Source organism: Delphinus delphis, chromosome 7 (genome assembly GCF_949987515.2).
Source record: "Delphinus delphis chromosome 7, mDelDel1.2, whole genome shotgun sequence".
In the NCBI taxonomy this organism is placed as follows: Eukaryota; Metazoa; Chordata; class Mammalia; order Artiodactyla; family Delphinidae; genus Delphinus; species Delphinus delphis.
Window position 1 is genome coordinate 99,053,920 of NC_082689.1, and position 20,022 is coordinate 99,073,941.

General features: G+C 34.9%; 1 protein-coding gene across 1 annotated transcript in view; it reads left to right on the plus strand.

The window, feature by feature from the left end:
* ACTR3 (actin related protein 3) overlaps positions 1 to 20,022 on the plus strand; it is a 61,670-nt gene that overhangs the window by 27,444 nt on the left and 14,204 nt on the right. Inside the window, exons 4-8 of the mRNA XM_060016924.1 lie at positions 2,736 to 2,846; positions 6,213 to 6,308; positions 7,760 to 7,867; positions 10,876 to 11,019; positions 13,275 to 13,448. Coding sequence (XP_059872907.1) covers positions 2,736 to 2,846; positions 6,213 to 6,308; positions 7,760 to 7,867; positions 10,876 to 11,019; positions 13,275 to 13,448 — 633 coding nt within the window. The remainder of the gene's footprint in view (positions 1 to 2,735; positions 2,847 to 6,212; positions 6,309 to 7,759; positions 7,868 to 10,875; positions 11,020 to 13,274; positions 13,449 to 20,022) is intronic.

Below are 20,022 nucleotides of genomic sequence, written 5' to 3' on the forward strand. Positions count from 1 at the left end.
TTGATAAGCTCTTTGTTAAATCCAATTATCTGTAACAATTTTCATCCTTCTTGATTTGTCTTTCTTTCACAAGATTACTCTGCTGGATCTCTTTTTTTTTTTTTACGGTACGTGGGCCTCTCACTGCTGTGGCCTCTCCCATTGCGCAGCACAGGCTCCGGACGCGCAGGCTCAGCGGCCATGGCTCACGGGCCCAGCCGCTCCGCGGCATGTGGGATCTTCCCGGACTGGGGCACGAACCTGTGTCCCCTGCAGCGGCAGGCGGACTCTCAACCATTGCGCCACCAGGGAAGCCCTGGACTATTCTTTTTATTTATTACTTATTTTTTTCCCCTGCTGTCACTGGTTCTTTATCCTTTGCCTACTATTCAAATGTCAGTATTTCCCAGGTACTGTCCTTGATTCTCTTTATTAGAGACTTTCTCTAGGTGGTCTCATCCACACCTTCATCAACAACCACAGCCTACATCTCTACTTCCAATTCCTTGACCCCATTTCCAAGTACCTACTGTCACCTACCTACTACCTGGCTCTTGAGTTTAATATACTCAAAACAAAATTTATTACATATACTCTACCCTTGCTTATTCCAAGATAAGACAAAACACAACTTTTGTGTCTTAATTAATAGATCCTTGCCATCCTGACTCTAGAGCTAGAAACCTAGTGATTATATCTTTGAGTTTTCCCTTGTAGTGACAGAAATCTTGAATCTGGCCTAGCGTTATTTACACCACAACTGGGGCTCTTTGTCTTTCTTCCTTGGTTCTTTTAAGATTCATTTCAGCTTTCCCAATGCTGCTATAATAATCTTATTAAAACTCAAAGCTATTCTTGTTTATACCCTGCTTGAAAATTTCTACTGATGATCTGTTTCTTATAGAATAAAACCCAAATACAAGGCAAGTAATAGTTTTTGAGAACCTGGTCCCCTTCATGTAGAACTGATCTATCTGTCTATACCCCTTTCCCTAAAGGCACACGTGTTTTTCATCGATAACTGTTGTGTTTGTATATTATTGCGGTGTTTGTATATATTTGTTTCTATTCTCTATTTACCCCACCCCCTGAAAACAAAATTAACAAGGTTGCTCCTTTAAGACCCAGCTTAGATACGACCTCCTCAGTCATAGAGGAATAGGAGCCTTCCCATTTTCCCTCTGAAGCCAAGTTGATCATCTTGTCCTAGGTACTTTATTTCCTTAAAAACTTACAAGGTTATGTTTATATCTATTTCTTTCAATGGACAGCTCCTTATGGCAGGATGTTCATGTCCTTAGCATTTGTGCCAATGGTTATAGTAGGTGCACAATAATAAATGAGGAATAAATGAATAAATAACACTTAGAACATTAAAATATGTCAGTTCCAGTAATGTTATAAAATGAATGATGTAGTACATTTTTTCCTTCCCTAAAGCAAAGTGGGGACTAAAAGTTATTTTTTAAGTATAATGACTTAGAAAGTATCTAGAAGGCTATGGTGAAATGTGGATATTAGGAATTAATAGATAAAAGGTTTAATGATTGAGTAGAGGACTGTAGGATATTTATTTCACTAACGCATTCAGCCTTAAGTACTGGGTGTGTATTTGTACTATGTGCATGGAACTGTATTTTTTAATTTTTCTTTTGTATATTTTTTAAAGTTTTATGCCTACGTTTTTACTTTGCTTAAGTAAGTCTTCATATATTCAGAATACTAATCTTCAGTTACATGTGCTGTGAAACTATTTTATTGCAGAGATTCACAAACTTTCTCAGTGCCCTTAGTGTCTCAGTAAAATTTTTTACAGCATCACTTAGAAAGAAATTACTAACAGTTCTGTTTGTTAAGTAGCAACTTAGTAGCCACTTGAGAAAAATAAAACATATTTTTAATTGTTAAATACTCACAATTACCAGTAGGATGCGTGTGCCTGTCGGGCACTTCACAGTTTCTTACACCTGGAATCAGATTGCACATCACCATCCTCATTTCTTATTGTACATGGGTTTTTTGGGGAGGTATTTAGTTTTCATCATAGCAACTGCTGGCAACCCAGCTTTTCAAAGAAGTGATATTACTTGAAGGGAATCTAGTATGATCTGATGTTGAAACTGAACTACTTTAAAATAGTAGGTATGCAGTGCCAAACTGATTCTGAGTATCACCAGATTTCCCTGGAAAATGTAAAATATTTGCAGTGTCTTTGAGAATTTGCTGTAGTACCCTGGGGCTCAGTTTTGGAACCATGGTTCCATAACAAATACATATGACTTGTCTTACAAAATTTTGCTTGCTTGATTTATGGTTATTCTTGCTCTATACTTACCAACTGTGTTTTATATATTAGGCACACAACAAATACTTGTGAAAGCGCTAATAAAGATTAAGCAAATTGTCATAACCTGTAATTTTCACAGGCTAAATTTTAATAGGTTACGTTTCCATTATTACAAAACTTTTAGCAATCTAGAAAGACCGGTAAAATGACCTTCCATCTAGATTGAACAGTTTTTAACATTTTAATATATTTGCATTGTGTTTTTTAATTGAAACATCTGAAAATATGTTGTAGAAATAATTTCTTTTATCTCTAAATAGTTAAGTATGCATCTTCTAATGATCTGCGTGTCATTAGCACACGTAAGAAATGCTATCCTCATCTAATACTCACTAATGATCTGTTTTATTTTTGATTTTTTCTGATATTAGTAAAGATTTAATTCCTGTTTTATTTTTTGTTTTAATAGTGGCCAATCCGCCATGGTATAGTTGAAGATTGGGACTTGATGGAAAGGTTTATGGAGCAAGTGATCTTTAAATATTTAAGGGCGGAACCTGAAGACCATTATTTTCTTTTGGTAAGTACACATTTTAAATTCTGTGAGGAAATTTTTTTTGTGTGTGTGTGGTACGTGGGCCTCTCACTGCTGTGGCCTCTCCCATTGCGGAGCACAGGCTCTGGACGCGCAGGCTCAACGGCCATGGCTCACGGGCCCAGCTGCTTCACGGCACGTGGGATCCTCCCAGACCACGGCACGAACCCATGTCCCCTGCATCAGCAGGCGGACTGTCAACCACTGCGCCACCAGGGAAGCCCTGTGAGGAAATTTTTGAAGAAATTTAATGAGAATGTTTTCATCGCATCTGTACTCATAGGACATACGTTCTTGTTTATTAAATTGTCATGTATCTAAAGACTTTGTTATAAAGCTGTATCATCTTTAGTATCTTTAACAGTAAGTTTCAGGGGAAAAAGTTGGAAACATGGCACTTTCTTTTTTAAAAAAATAACTGGTCTGATTATTATTTCATTTGTAATTCTTCGTAACAAACTACAATATAATTTAATTTTTAAACGTTTTTCTTTCTTTTTTTTTTTTAACCAAAGCAATGCATGTTCATAATGTTAAAAAATCAAGTGCTATAATATCAGATTTAAATTAAAATTTTCCTTCCTCACCTCTCCCTACCCTTGAACCCTTGATTCCCCCCGGCCAAACACTTTAAATTTTTAAAGAGTTTTTCTTGATAGTTATATCATGTATTTCTTGTATTTTTGTTTGTTTATTTATTTATGTTAATTTGTTTTGCTGCGTTGGGTCTTTGTTGCGGTGCGTGGGCTTCTCATTGTCGTGGCGTCTCTTGCTGCAGAGCATGGGCTCTAGGTGCACGGGCTTCAGTAGTTGTGGCACGTGGGCTCAGTAGTTGTGGCTTGCGGTCTCTAGAGCTCAGGGTCAGTAGTTGTGGCGCATGGGCTTAGTTGCTCCGCGGCATGGGGGATCATCCCAGACCAGGATTCGAAGCCATGTGGCCTGCATTGGCAGGTGGATTCTTAACCACTGTGCCAGCAGGGAAGCCCGTATTTTTGTTTTTTTAAAATATTAGACAGTCTATTAACTTCCTGCTAGGTAAGATGAGTATTTCGTTCTTTTCCTTTGATCCCCTCCTTAACACAAAATCCTTACCTTCTCCCTTTTTCTGTGACATAGTTTAATTTTGGGTTAAATTAATATTTTAATATTTTATTGTGATTGTGAATATTGTTTATGGTTGGACCATGAACATAAAATTGAAAAGAACCTTGCAGTGAATGCCCAATATACCCACAACCTAGACTCAGCTATTAATTTTATTATAATTGTTTTAGGACATCTGTCTATTGGGTTATCCTTCTATCACTCCATCTTATTTTTATAATCACTTCAAAATGAGTTGCAGATGGAGTCATTTCACCCCTAAGTACTTTAGCATACATTATCATCAACTAGAGTTTATTATTGTTTACACTTTTTCTTTTGTATAAAACTTAAATTCTATAAAATCACACATCTTAACCCTGCCATTTTATGGGTTTGACTGGGCATTGGCAGACTTTCTTTAAAGCTAGTTAGCAAATATTTTTGGCTTTGTGGACCATGTGGTCTCTTTTGCAGCTGCTTAATTAGCTCTGCTGTTGTAGTAGGAAGCAGCCATAGGCAATACTTAAATGAGTGGCTATGGCTGTGTTCCAATAAAATTCTGTTTACAGAAAGATGTGGTGGACTAGATCTGGCCTTCAGGATGCATGATGTAGTTTGCCCATCCCCTGGGTTTGACAGATTTATACATCTGTGTAACCTAAACCCTTATCAAGATAACAGAGCTTTACTGTTAACCTGGAAAGTTATCTCATGCCCTTTTCTAGTTAATCCCTGCCCCCATGCCCTGGAGGCAACCCTTATTCAGATTTTTTCCAGTACATACATGTTTTGCTTATATTTGAGTTTCATGTAAATGGAATTGTACAAGTTGTGCTCTTTGGTAAGACTTCACTCATCATAATCTTAATATTATCCATGTTGTTGCACATACAAGTAATTTGTTGCTTTTTGTTGGGTTGTATTCCATTGTATGCCTCCCTGTCCATTTTCCTGTTGATAATCACCTGAGCTGTTCCAAGTTTTTGACTACTGTGAATATTTTTGGGGTACTGTGAACATTCTTAAACAAGTCTTTTTGTGGACATGTTTTTATTTTTCTTGTGTAAATACCTAGATATGGAATTGCTGTGTCACAGGATAGATGCATGATTGATTTTTTAAGAAACTTTCAGAACTTTTTCCAAGGGATTGTAGCTTTTTGCACACCCACCAACTATGTGTTAGTGATCTGGTTACGTATCCAGATCCAGCATTTGATGTGTCAGTCTTTTTAATTTTAGCCATTCTGGTTGGGTGGGTAAACTTTCTCATTTTGGTTTTAATTTGCATTTTTCTGATGACTGATGTTGTTGAGTACTTTTTCATGTGCTTATTAGCTATTTGTATATTTTCCTTGTGAGGTCTTCTGATTATATTTTATTTTATTTTGTATAGAATTTCTGCTTTTCTTGGAGCTTATAATTTAACTGCCTTGGTTTTTAGTTTGCTTAATTTTATATGTAACTCTTACTGAATTATCTTCAAACTCTTGAACATAGTCCAAAACCCTCCTAAGTAAGTTTAAACACATCAAGTAGTTTAGAAGTTAAAGGTTTTACATATGGAAAAAGTCTAATCCTCGTTAATTTTCTAAAAAAAATTTTATAGTGTCTTTTAAAGTTAAAAAAAATGATTTTATTTGTAATGAATTTAAGTTTTATCTGTCTTTCCTTTTGCAATTTATGTTCATTAAATTTAAGCAATCATTCCTTACCTCAAGGTCAAAAAGATAATTCTTCTGTATTTCTTAAGTTTAAACTTTTGCCCTTCAAGTTAAAATATTTGAGATAACAAAAAGGATTGGATAGTCAAATCAGATTAATAAGAATGATGTCTTATGTAGTTTCAGGCTTTGGTAATATAAAATGATTTAGGTATTCCTGAGGCATAAGTGAAACATGAAGTCCAGGATTTTGAGGGCTGTTCCTTAGGTCCTTTCTTGCCTCATTGGGATGTGTTCTGGCCCAGACTTAACCCGCAGGTTTCTAAGTGACATGATGTATGCAGTCACATAACTTAAACTGAAGAAACATCTTAAACTGTGTAAACGTTTCCGTTTTATACTCTAGCAGTTATATAAACATACAGATCTGTTTGAGTTCTCTACTGGTTTTTTTTGGTCTGTGTGTCTTTTTTTTTGTACCTCTGAGTTTAATGACTTTTAAATACAATGTTTAAAATACATTATTTCTCACATGAAAATTATCTATGAATTTATCAAAATAATTTTATCTTGCATACTTAAAATCTTATTCAATTTAATAGACTGAACCTCCACTGAATACTCCAGAAAACAGGGAATATACTGCTGAAATAATGTTTGAGTCCTTCAATGTTCCAGGCTTGTACATTGCTGTACAGGTAAGTAAGCAAGTTTATAAGTCAAAATAAGCTTGACTCTTAAATTTTAATCTGGTTTAATTCACTCTTAAAATATATGTATATTTATATTTTTCTTAACCTCAAAGCGTATCATAGTTCTCTCCTGAACTGATAATTTAGAAATTGTATTAGAGGAATGGAGCTATTTAGTTAGTAAAAGGGAAATGTTAAAGGAAGTAAGTTAATGGTTTTTGGATAAATCAAGACCTTTTATAGAACAGAAATAAGGGCACTGATAGTTATTGAGAATTTACTCTGTCAAGAATTTTCTGTACACATTTACCCTTGTAACATTCACTGTGTCCTTTTTTTGTAGTCTGTTTTGAATGACTTACCATTACATATATTTGACCACTGCCTCCTTTGTGCCCCTCTGTATTCTGTATATCACAAATCCCCATAATATTTTATTGCATTTAATTTGTGTATATACCTGTATGGAACAGCTTCTCTCCCATCCCTCAGGATCAGAGCTTACTTCTTACTTGTTTTTTAATGTAGCAAATGTGATACCTGGCATATCACAAATGCTTAAAAAGTATATAAATTACTGTGTAGTTTTGTTAGCCCACAGTTATTATGGTGTGATCTTGTGTTAAAATAGGAGGATGGCCTAGTTACCTTTCTAGGTCCCTTTCAGCTATTATATTGCAAGTAGGTAAAATAAAGCCAGCTTAGTTCTGATTTTAATTAATTAGTTATTTATCTTGTTCGAGGCTTGGATTTGTATGAAATTTAGGTAATTTTTAAAAATATGAACTAGCTTCATTAATTTCTTAATTTGCAAACTCTTTTAATAGAAAAAATTATACTTTATTGCCTATGCCAAGATTTTTTATAGAAATACATTATTTCATCAGCTTTGCTTTCCTCATTAAATCATAGTATTTGGAAGTGTGCAATGGCCTTTTCTGGTTAAATAGCTTGTTACATATTCCTAAATGCATGTTGCACTTAGAAAATTTGGAGCTAATCTTATGAGTGATACTTAGTATAGCCATCTATGTACTGAATAACTGATGATTGGTAGTTGCGTGCTTCTCTACCTTACTTTGTGGTATGTTACAGGCTAGGCCATATAAACATAGTTTTAAGCCCTGTACTGTATTATCTCATGTTAGTCTTCCATATGTTAGTACCGTACTATCTCATGTTAGTCTTCCACATTTTGGGGGGTATAAGAGGAAAACGGCCCCCACTAAAATATCGAAAATTTGTAAACATGCCCCTAAAGACTACTGTAAGCCTGTAAGTTGTCTTAATAATATGTAGGTTGTGAACAATTTTATTGTATAATATAAATTAATTTTGTGTATTCTCTTTCCAAAGATACTACATTTAAAATTGCATAAAGTACTCCAGTAAAAAAATTTTTTCTAATAACTCTTTGTTTTTATTTTTTTTGCCTATCATATTTCTTTTTGTTCAAGGCTGTTCTTGCCTTAGCTGCATCGTGGACCTCCAGGCAAGTAGGAGAACGGACGTTGACCGGTACGGTAATAGACAGTGGAGATGGTGTCACTCATGTCATCCCTGTGGTAAGGATAGTTTAAAATTACTGAACAGGATATCAGATAACACCTGGAAAAGTTAAATTATATGAATTATTGCCACCTTTTAAAAACTTTATTGACCATTGTTCAGCTGTAGCTGTGTTTTGCTCAAATTATTATTAGAACTTTGTAAACAAATTCCAGATTTTTGTTTTTGCTCTAGGTTGTTAAAAATAATTAGAAAATTATTAGAAATAGTTTCTAATTCATAATTAGGAAATGATGAATTAGAGTATCTGGAATGGCAATAGGCCTTTCTTGTCTTAAATGTGGAACTCAGTTTTCCAGTTTGGATGTGTCTGTTTGTATGTTAGCCAGTTGATAGTTTTTCTTATCCTTAATTAACAGATTTTGTACTGGTCATAGGTTATCTACTAAATAGCAGTTAGTCGAAAGTACATGACCATTAATGACTTCTGGGGAATTACGTTTTTGAATTAAAAAGCTCAAGTTGTGATTGTGCTTCATGGTTTGGATTTAATCAAGCATGTTAAGAAAAATGCATCAGATTGGATTATTTGTGAGAGATAGCATTTTTCTGCCAAAGCCTTTCTGCTTCCAATTTTTAATGACAAATTAGATTTTTTATTGTGTCTAATAGATCAAAATGACTACTTGAATTCATTCTGATTATTATTGGGTGCATATATGTAGAAAGGTTTATCTTTTAAAGTAATTTTTATGTTATATTGAATAACATGTAAGGAATGAAATGACTTAGAACTTCATTTTTCCATTATTCTTATTCCTCTTTTTAATGCATCAGGCAAGCTCTGTTGAAGATTACATCCTCCAAGTGACTACTTTTGGATTAGATGTCATAATTTATTCTTCTGATGTCATAATAGTAATAATTGCCCTTCTTAAAAAAAATAAAAACTTCCTTGTGATATAATTCACACACCATACAATTCACTCATTTAGAGTGTACCATTCAGTGTTTCATTGTATATTCATAAAGTGCATCCATTACCAGAGTCAATTTTAAAACATTTTTATCACTCTAAAAAGAAACCCTGTATCTTTTAGCATTCACTGTCCCCCCGTAACTTTAGCCCCTGGCAACCACTAGTCTACTTTCTGTCTCTGTAGATTTGCCTGTTCTGGATATTTTATATAAATGGAGTCACTCTTTTTTTCTTCTTTTTAAAACATTTGTCACCAGGTTTTTGTTTTTGTTTGTTTGTTTGTTTTTATTTTTGTCTGTGTTGGGTCCTCGTTGCTGTGTTCGGGCTTTCTCTAGTTGCGGCGAGCGGGGGCTACTCTCTGTTGCGGTGCATGGGCTTCCCGTTGACGTGTCTTGACGTGTCTTCTCTTGTTGTGGAGTACCGGCTCTAGGTGCGTGGGCTTCAGTAGTTGTGGCTCACGGGCTCTAGAGCGCAGGCTCAGTAGTTGTGGCACCCTGGCTTAGTTGCTCCGCAGCATGTGGGATCTTCCCAGACCAGGGCTCAAACCCATGTCCCCTGCATTGGCAGGTGGATTCCTAACCACTGCACCACCAGGGAAGTCCTAGAGTCACTCTTTTGTGACTGTCCTCTTTCACATAGCCCAGTGTTTCAAGATTTATCCATGTGGTAGCATGTATAGTACTTCATTTCTTATTATTGCCAAATAATACTTCATTGTATGGATATTCTACATTTTATTTTATTGCCATTGGGGGATATTTTAATATCTTGGAAATTAGGATGTGTCCAACATTTTGATGGCTTTTTATAATTTAGTTGGCGTATTTTTCTTTCTTAGTGCTACATATTCTTTTCCCTTTTTTTTCCAAAATGGGACAATAATAGTGACCTATGTCATAAAACTGTTTTGAGGATTAAATAATGCATATATGTATGTTGTTTAGAGATACATAAAGATTCTTAAAATGTTCATTTAAAATTCTCATTTAAGCCTCAAGATCTATGCTGTAGATTATATTATCCTTTGAGGACTTCAGTTTACTCATTTATAAAATGCAAATAACTGAGTTGCTTAAGATCACCAAATCATAGGTCATGGGGCTGGGATCTGAACTTGTTCTTCCTGACCAAAGTCTTTTCTTAACATCTACACAATTAAGCAGTAATATTATTATCTTGATAATTAATATTAGAATAGGTAATTTGCAAAAAGGAGTTACCAACTTGGAAAAGAAAGAGTTTTAGTAAGAATATTAAGAATTGGATATTCCTGTGATTTTCCTGCCTTCTTTTGAATTAATGGACTGTTTTTTATAACTTCAGTTTATCTTTTTTTATTGACTTATTAGCTATGCTATATATTTCTTTGTTATTGTCATTTATTTTTTGGTGGTTTTTGCTCTAGGGCTCATATTAAACATCTCTAATTTATTACAGTCTAACTACAAATAATATTTTACCATTTCATAAACAAGAATGTTATGTTGTTAATGAAATTTAATTTTGCTACATTATTTTTGTACTTCTTAGTTGTATTAGTAAGTTTATGAATTCATTCTGCAGAATTAAATTATTTGGAATTATGATGGTACATGGACTGCCTCAGGCTTGTGAAGTTGGTACCTACTTCATTAGGAAAATGATAGCCAGCTTGTGGGTTAATGATAAAATTTCTTACAATGCAATCTAAATTTTTTGCTGAAATTATAGAAGATTTAAAACTAACATCCTATTTGAAGTCTGTTATCTAAAACCTTTAATACTTCTGAAACTCACTATTTCTTTGTTGTTGAGTCATTTCAGTCTTGGTTGTAAACTCTTATCAGTAGGAGAATAAATCTAAGCTTTGTTCATAAGTTTTGTTCATTCTTGTTCATAATATCTGTACAGTATTATAAATTCTGTGCTAAGTTAACTGTGAGGAATACAGTTGAGGAATAAAGACTAGAAGAATTCTCCTGGGATAAAGCAATACTTAAGGATACAAATACAGTAATCTGAGAAATTGGTCTTTAATGATTAATTTAGGTGATACTGATTTTTGAAAACGTTGAAAGTAAATTTGACACTTTCTTTTTCATCTAGGCTGAAGGGTATGTGATTGGCAGCTGTATTAAGCACATTCCAATCGCAGGACGAGATATAACATATTTTATTCAGCAATTGCTGAGAGACCGAGAAGTAGGAATTCCTCCAGAGCAATCCTTGGAAACTGCTAAGGCAGTAAAGGTAAAAAAAAAAAGTTAAGAATATAATTTATTTAAAAATTAAAATCACGTTATAATATGAACATGAAAAATTCTTAAGTCAAGAACAGTAGTTTAAAAAAAAACTTTCGTTAACCAGTTACAAACCACTACTCTTATTAATTACATGTATTTTTCTCTGTATTTCTTGTAGGAAATTTTGGGAGATTATCAACCCTTTGCTTGCTCTCACCACATTTCACATTTGAGAGGACTAACATACAAGAACATTTATACCAACTGACTTCAACATACATTTTTGTGATTATTCTCTTTAGTAAAAATAAATGTAGCATGCCTTAGAGGTACTGTGGGTTCTGTTCCAGACCACTGCAATAAAGCGAATATCGCAGTAAAGCGAGTCACACAAAGTTTTTGGTTTCCCAGTGCATTTAAAAGTTACATTTACACTATACTGTAGTCTATTAAGTGGCAATAGCATCATGTCTATAAAAAAATGTACATACCTTAATTAAAAAATACTTGTTGCTAAAAGATGCTAACCGTCATCTGATAATGCAGAGATACCAGAAAATTTCAGTTTGTAAAAAACACATTATTGGTGAAGCACAGTAAAACGGGGTATGCCTGTAATTAGTTCACTTCAGAGTCCTCACATCTCAATTTTCGCTGACTTCTTTATTTTTAATTCTAGCAGTTTTCTGTTACAACAAAATTTTTGATGTCATTGATTCATTTGGCTGTAGAATAGAGGCAATGGTTGGCCCAAGTGATATGGCCTATAGACGAAAAATGTGAAGGCTGTGTAAGGTATTTTAATAATTTGTATGCTACACCAGGGCTCCATGCAAAATACCAAAATATTTAACATAGCTTTTTAAATTTATCATTTGTCAGCATACCTAAAAAATTTCATTGGGTCTCACAAATGTTTTAACTATGTCAAAGCAAAACTTCCCAGGTAAAAATAACTCCATATATTTGACGGTCTTTGCATGATTATAGTGTTTTCCTTGCTTATCAAAGGATAGGAATGAAAATGAATTTACTACTTCCTAGGTAGTAAAGGAATTTGTAAATGGTTGCAAAAAGTCACCTCAGGTAGGTGGCATCAAAATTAAATATGTAAAAAATTAATATGAACACTACTGTTTCAACATCTTTGGGAAATCTCTGGAGTTTAAAAATTAACAAAAACACCAAGGATTTGTTCTAGAGCATACTAGTGCTCAGTATTAGTGTCTTTTAAGGATCATCATTTCCATGTAATTCCTACTTCCAAGATTTGGAGAAAGAAGACCTAATATGACATACTCAAATTATCTTCTGTTTTCCAGTATTCTTTCCCATTATGTGTGTTGATTATCAGTAATAATATTTGTACCTATCTTGGATAGAATCATTGATGTATACAAATATGTGAAATGTGTGTTTTCCTTCAAAAAAAAAAAAAAGAAATAGACTGGCAATCAGGAGTCCACAAATTGCAGATAGAAAGTTATAACATGTTTGAACTGCATTTTTGATGAAAACTTTTACTGAGGATGTATATCCAAATATGCAGTGATTCAGCCTTGCAGGTGATATAGTAAAAAAAGAATAGTTTATATTTTCAGTTTTTTTTCTTTTGCTCACTTAGCCCATAATCTTTTGTTCCAGATAGGTATTAAAGATCTATATATGTAAAAAAAAAAAAAAAAAAAAATTTTTTTAACTGTAGTTTAGTTGCTGTATAATATTATATGTTATAGGTGTACAATACAGTGATTCACAATTTTTAAAGGTTGTATTTCATTTAAAATATTGACTGTATTCCCCATGTCATACAATATATCCTTGAAGCTTATTTTATACCTAATAACTTGTACCTCTTACTATATTAATTTGTGTGGTTATATCAACTATTTATTCTCCAGTTCTTTGTGTATTTTTTTTCTTTTTTCTAAAATATGAACTCCTTTAATTATTGAAACAGCATAAAATTTTGGATGATATTAATGAGTACTTTCATGAAATAGCACTGAAATATTAGAAATTGGCTCTTTAGTTTAAGTCTTATTCTCTTCATTTGTGAAACCTTCAGTTATGTATAGGAGATGAGCTGTTTATTTTTACTACACATACGATAACGTCCGAACATAAAATTTTCTTCAGCTAAATTTGCTAATTTTATTTTCTGAAGATGTTTTTTCATTTGATTTTAGTTTACTGAAAATATGCCATTCTGTTTTGCTTTTCCTAAAGCAAGAGGAAAAAATTACTCATTTCTTTTTCTAGGAGCGCTATAGTTATGTCTGCCCAGATTTAGTAAAAGAATTTAACAAGTATGATACAGATGGATCAAAGTGGATTAAACAGTATACTGGAATCAATGCTATCTCAAAGAAAGAATTTTCCATTGATGTTGGATATGAGAGATTCTTGGGACCTGAAATATTTTTTCATCCAGAGGTAAGTTTTTTTTTTTTTAGATGGAATTGTTTTGAAATATTCAGCAGAAAATATCAGTCAACTATATCAGAGGAGTTAATCTCAGGAACTTTCTTTTGTATACTAAAATACTATAGTGAGTCATATTTTTCAAGAAAAAAATTGCCTGTGTGTTAAAACTGGGTAAACAGTTACTATATTTCATACATTTAGAAAAATGAAACTTTTATCTAATATTTGTGACTTACTTGGGGTCATGGAGGGTGGGGAGCCCTTAAATTCATGGTCATTTAAATAAAATATTTTAGGAGATGTTCTAGAACTCTCTCCTCCTCCTCCCATATAAAATAACCATTATACAAAGAACCCTCAATTGACTATCATAACAAAATATTTAACTATTAGCAAAATAGTCTTCTCTCTTTATGAAGTGTTAGCAACATACAGGCTATATTAAATTAATGAAATATGAGCTTTTAATAATGAAAAATTCTTCTAGTAAGTTAGTATAAGAACTTTTTGTATTAGAATTAGTAACATTAAATGCCTATTCTGCTTATTCAGCAGTAAGAATAGTTTGTTTAATATTGTTTACTCAGTCAGCAAGTGGTAAGTGAATACAGTTTTCATGATCTCAGTTTAAGCATTGTGTATTTAAGATGAAAAATTATTTATCTTGCTCTAATCAAGCTGAAAGAATGAGAGATGAATATCTAAAAAAATGGTATATTAATGAATGCATGTATCTGGTGAGGGCATGGGAAGAAAGCATCTAAGTCTGCTTGGGAGAATCAGGGAAACTTCTTAAAGGAGATAACAGTTGAACTGAGAAAGGATGAATGGGTATTTCTCAGGCAGGTATGTTAGGGGAGTACATTTCTGGCAGAGAACTATATATATATAAGCTGGGTAGAGGTCTGGGGTGTAAGAGAGCTAGATAATAAAGTACAAAGGAAGAGAGTGGTAGGAGATGGATCCAGATAGGTGTTAATGAGAAACTAAAATGCTATGCAAAGGAGTTTACTGGATTCTGTGCTTGTGCAGAAATGTTCAGCATGGAAATGACACAGATTTATATATGGTATGGGAAAGGTCACTCTGGTTGCACTGGGTTGGATAGATAGGAACAGAATGAATTGTGTTGGAAACAGGTGAGTTTATTGCAGTTTCCCAGATGAAAAAAAGTCAGTAGGTCAGTGAGAATGAGAAAGGAGGTGAGAGTAAGAATAGAATCGACATGATTTACCGATTGCTTGGATGTGAGGGGAGTAAGAATATGAAGAATCTGTGATGATTCCCAGGTTTGTAATTTGAGCAACTCAATGTTTTGCCATCACTGAAGTTAGGAAAACGGAAGGATAAGATAGATAAGGTAGAATGAGGTGAGTTTACTATGCATCTTCAAAAAAGTTTGAAAATGAACACTTGGGTTCTAAGGGTTTTGAACTGGGGCATGTGTCCTGGAGTGAGGATAGATGTCAAGTCATCACCATATATGGTGCAAAGAAGGATACTGGCCAGGCAGAGAATGTGGAGTGGGAAGGATGGGGCCTTAGTGCACACTAACACTTCATAGACAGGCAGAGTAAGAGAAGCCTGCAGAGGATACTGAAACATATAGAAAGGAAGGAGACAAGCCAAGGGATTGTGGTGCTGACATTGAGAGAAGTGAATGTTTCAGGGAGGGAGGAGGTTAAATAGTGCCAGTTGGTACAGTGAGGTGATAGAGGAAATTTGAGAAATACCCATGGGGTTTTAGCATCCAGATTAGTGGTGATCCTAGAGGAGCAATTTCAATGGAATGGTGTGATAGAGGCAGTGTGTCGCATCAGTGAGAGGTAAAGGTCTGGGAATTGTCAGTTGTGGGCATCGTGAGAGGCGGCTATAAAGGAAAAGCTTAGTGGCTACAGGGAACTGGTAAGAAGTCAGTTGTAAGAAGGCTGAGGTTAGTTTTATTTTTAAGAGGGGTTACTCCAGGGACAGGTAAGGGATTAAGTATGGGTGCAGGAAAATGTGGAGCTGGAAGGGGTTAGAGGAGCAGGCAGATAGCTGAAGAAGTTTATCATCATAGTTCATAGCTTTAATTATTTTTCATGAACTGGAATCAAGCTCTTGTGTTGGAGAAGGGATCAGACAGAAGGTTGAGGGCTGGGAGAGAATAGTGACTTGGAATCACTCTTGAGAATTGAGAAGGTGACTGTATTATTAGTCGTGGGGCACCACTGAAATTAGATACTCAGAGCTTGTAGTCATAGAATGGTGTCGTCCCCGCCCCCTGCCCCACCCCACCAGGCAGTATTGGGAAAGGAGCAAAGGGCTTTGCCAAGGCAAGAGGTTAAAGTGGTGCAGCTCAGAGAAGAGAGGGAATCCGGAAGGCTGAATTACGTAGAGATAGTGAGGGATACCGGCAAGGGTTGGAGGTCATGATGAATTGGCATATAGTTGGAAACGGGGAGCAAAGGAGTGAGCGCCAGAAGGATAGGGCACTGTTGTCAGACAAGTGTACAGGAGTTTTCAGATTTTAGACAGCACATTTGCTTTGCAGTTCTTTAAATTAAAAAGGATATGTGCGCATGGTTTTAAAAGACAGATAACACTGACAGTGATGTGCAGAGCAGCCACTAGCTCTTACGTAGCCATTACTCTTGGTAATTACTTCCAGATTTCAAAATACAGTGCTTATACTGCTGTTTCTTGATATATCAATGTAAGTAGTTTATCTGCTAACCTCCTTTTAGTTGATTTTGTTTCTAGAGCCTCTTTTCTCTTAGCCTGTCTGTCATGTTATTGGCTGTTATGTTAAATCAATAGTATGACAGTATTTATAATATCCTACCCGTCAATGTTGTTTGTTTTTGAGGTAGTAATGTGATTTTTTTTCTCTTAAAATTTAGTTTTTCCTAAATTTTTGCCTCATTTCTTCATTTATGTCATTTTGTTTGTTCGTATATTCTTTCTTTCATTTATTCATGGACATTGTAGTTAACTACCTGGTTATACCAGGTCTGGAAAGGAACCTGGGGGTGTCACTATTCCACGTAGAGAATTTTAACAATTTCTTTCTTTATTTTCCACCTAGTATTTTTTTTAATTGAAGTATAGTTGATTTACAATATCGTGTTAGTTTCAAGTGTACAGCACAGTGATTCAGTTATTTTTATATATATATATGTATATATATATTCTTTTTTCAGATTCTTTTCCCTTATAGGTTATTACAAAATATTGAGTAGTTCCCTGTGCTATATAGTAGGCCCTTGTTGGTTCTCTATAATAATTTCTTTCCTTATGTAGTTTCTTATACCTTCAATTTCTGGCAATTTTGAAGGTGCTACAGGGTGCTCTGGAAACACTTAGGATGTAAAGTCCCTTTTCTGTCATCCAAACAGGGTTGGATTATTTTATTGTTTCCTTATCTCCTTTTTTCATCCTTGAGCATTTAAGTTTCCTTGTACTTTCCCTCTGTCATTGTATTGGGGATTCCAGAGGATGGAGAGAGAGAACCACATGTAGCTGGAAATCAGGGCAGATTTTCCAGTGGGGCCATGTATATGTGAGTGGCTGAAGTAGAAGTGGATTTAAGATCACTTGAGTTAAGGAACATCAGTTGTTTTGAAGTTGAAATGTTGGAGAGAGATGTTAAAACCCTAAGTTGAGGACAGGAATTAGAGTATCATGGAAGATTCTGAACCAGAGTCTTAGATGAATGGGATCCACAAGATAGATAATAGCATGGAAGGAGATACCCTGGGTTTCAAAAGAAGAAGCGTTTGAGTGAAATACTCTTTACAGATATCTTTAGCTAACATCTTGACTGTCTTAAAAACCTTGAAACATTAGATATGTAAATAAAATGTGTTTTGGTTGTGTCATATTGCTTAGAAAAGGGATAGTTGTCTGGGTGAAAATATATCTTGCTGTTTAAGGTTTCATATATAATTTTTTTTATTAATTTAAGTAATCTTTATTGTTTGATATACGAAGTTTTCTTATTGTTTTTTAAAACTTTGAAACATCTTTTCGTCTCCATAGCTTTTTTTTCTTTGAAATTTCTTCTATGAGAAATCTGTTTTCTTTTCTCTTTCTTAAAGTTAAAAAAAAATTAGTTATGTATATGCACATTGTTTAAAAGTCCTAGTTGTTTAAATTCTAGCAAAAAGTAGGAGTGCCCTGTGTATATTTCCCCATTTTTTTTCTAGAGGTATACTCTTATTAGTTGATTCTTTTGGTGATTGCATCCATAGCTGCAAACAGCTTTGGTTATATTGCAACTTCAAGTTTTTTCAGTTTTAGATATTTTTCTGTCAACTTCTAGCTAGCTATGGAAGAGGAGGATTGCCTTTTCTTTTCTCCCTTTGTCTCCAACACAAACAGTACCTTTTCATAATCTTTTGTCCCAATAGTTAGATTGTAACTTCAATTAGGTAAAAATCCAGTGCTTATATGTTGGTGAACACAAATTTTATTTAGATGTGAGCCATGTAGTTTACCATGAAATATTTTCCTGTCTAGTATTTTGTTTTCCCACAGAATCATTAATAAGTTGTCTACTTAGTTTTAAAATAATTGTCATTAATTCACTTTGAATCTGTCTTTTCAGCATACTCAGATGCATAGGGTTTTTTCATCAGTTTAATTTTCCAGAGCATCTGATATGTCCCAATCCGAACTTGTTTCCTTCTGCACCTGATAGAGAGTTCACCATCATTCTGGGGATTCCCTTTGCCTCTCTCTTGTGTTAGAGTTAGATCCCTCTTTCCTCTGTCCTGTGTCTTTCCCTTTCTTACTGTCTACTTCTTTACTTTGGTGGAGATCATCTGCCAGTAGAGTCCCTGATAAAAAGGGTACATGGGAAATGAACACTTTAAGACCTTGCATGTCTGAAAATGTATTCGTTTTATCTTCACACTTGTTTGGTAGTTTGGGTGTAGAATTCTAGATTGGAAATTATTTTCCTTCAGCATTTTGAAACTACTGCTTGGTTGCTTTCATTATAACTTGAAGTGAAAAACTGCTCTGATTTCTAAACCTTGTATAGGACCTTTTCTTTTCCTCTCCAGATAGATACTTGTAGATCTTTGCTTTGTTCCTTAGCATTCTGCTGTGATATTTTTCTCTTCTCTTTGCGCTTTTGTTCTGATCTCTAGATGATTTCTCCAACTTTGCCTTCTGGACCCTCTATTGAATTTTTTATTTCTGGTAACATACTTAATTTTCAAGAACTTCCCCTACCTCTGCTTTTGATACTCCTTTTTTATGCTACCGTGTACTTGTTTCATGGTTGCATATCTTTTGACTCTCTGAGGATACTAGTCAGAGGTTGTTTTTTTTTTTTTTTTAAGTTTTCTTCTTTCTGCTTTCTTCCAAGTTGCCTTTCTCTTTGTTTTGGTACCTATATTTTACATGCTAGAGACTCCAGGGGATCACTCATTTAGGAGGGGGATGCTCAGCCTGTTGGAAATCTAAGCTTTGTGAGTAGGACTTGTTGACTATGGCTTTTTCTTTGGAGGATAGCCCTATGTGTGTTTCTTCAGATCATTTCGGGTAATCCAGTTCCCAGAGAAGACTCCTGCCTAGAGAGTAAAGGTTGGCAGCCAAACTGAGGAAGAGGGTTGGTATTTATGTGTTAGCAGTAGGCTCCATGAATACCTTCACTTAAAATCCTGCTGCTTTCATTCCTTTCAGTTGTGTGTAGAGTCCTGGCACTCTGCTTTATTCCGTTGAGAGTATAGGCTAACCAGTTTTCTCCTTGGATGATGAGGAGGCATTTGATAGACTTCTTTGGAGGGGATCTGGGGCTTTAACTGCTCCTCAGAGAGGCTTTCTGCCAGCCTTCCTCCCTGCCCTCCTTCTAACTTAATTTCAGCGCTGGCAGGTACAGCTAGTTCTTTGGGGGATTTGTGATACAGCTTGATTCGTGGCTTTTCCTACTGATGACTTATTAAGTGTTTTAGGGGGAGTGCATGGTCTTATCCATCTGCTTTTCAGATTCTGTTTTACCAAATATTGTTGCTGTTTCTTCCTGTTCTGTTCTCTCCATACTTGGGGATTATGCCTTAAAAAATTCTCTATATTGGTGCTTTTAATAGAGAAAGAGCAAGATTAGATATGTGTGTGTTCAGTTCACCACGTTTTCCAAGAACAGACCTGTTTTTTGTATCGTATGAACTGTGTCACTTCCCAAGTTAATATTAAGATTCTTCTGTAATTTTAGATATTTCTGTCATTTGAAGGGTTTGCTCAGTTTTTGGTTTTGTTTTGTTTTGGTTAGATGAAAGTGTGGGCATTTGAGCTTGATTGAACACTGAAGATAAAATGTGTGAAAGAGGGCTTCCCTGGTGGCGCAGTGGTTGAGAGTCCGCCTGCCGATGCAGGGGATACGGGTTCGTGCCCCAGTCCGGGAAGATCCCACATGCCGCAGAGCGGCTGGGCCCGTGAGCCATGGCCGCTGAGCCTGCATGTCCGGAGCCTGTGCTCCCCAACGGGAGAGGCCACAGCAGTGAGAGGCCCACGTAACGCAAAAAAAAAAAAAAAAAAAAAAAAAAAAATGTGTGAAAGAATAAGGGGATATTTATTATTGAACTGCTAAATTTAT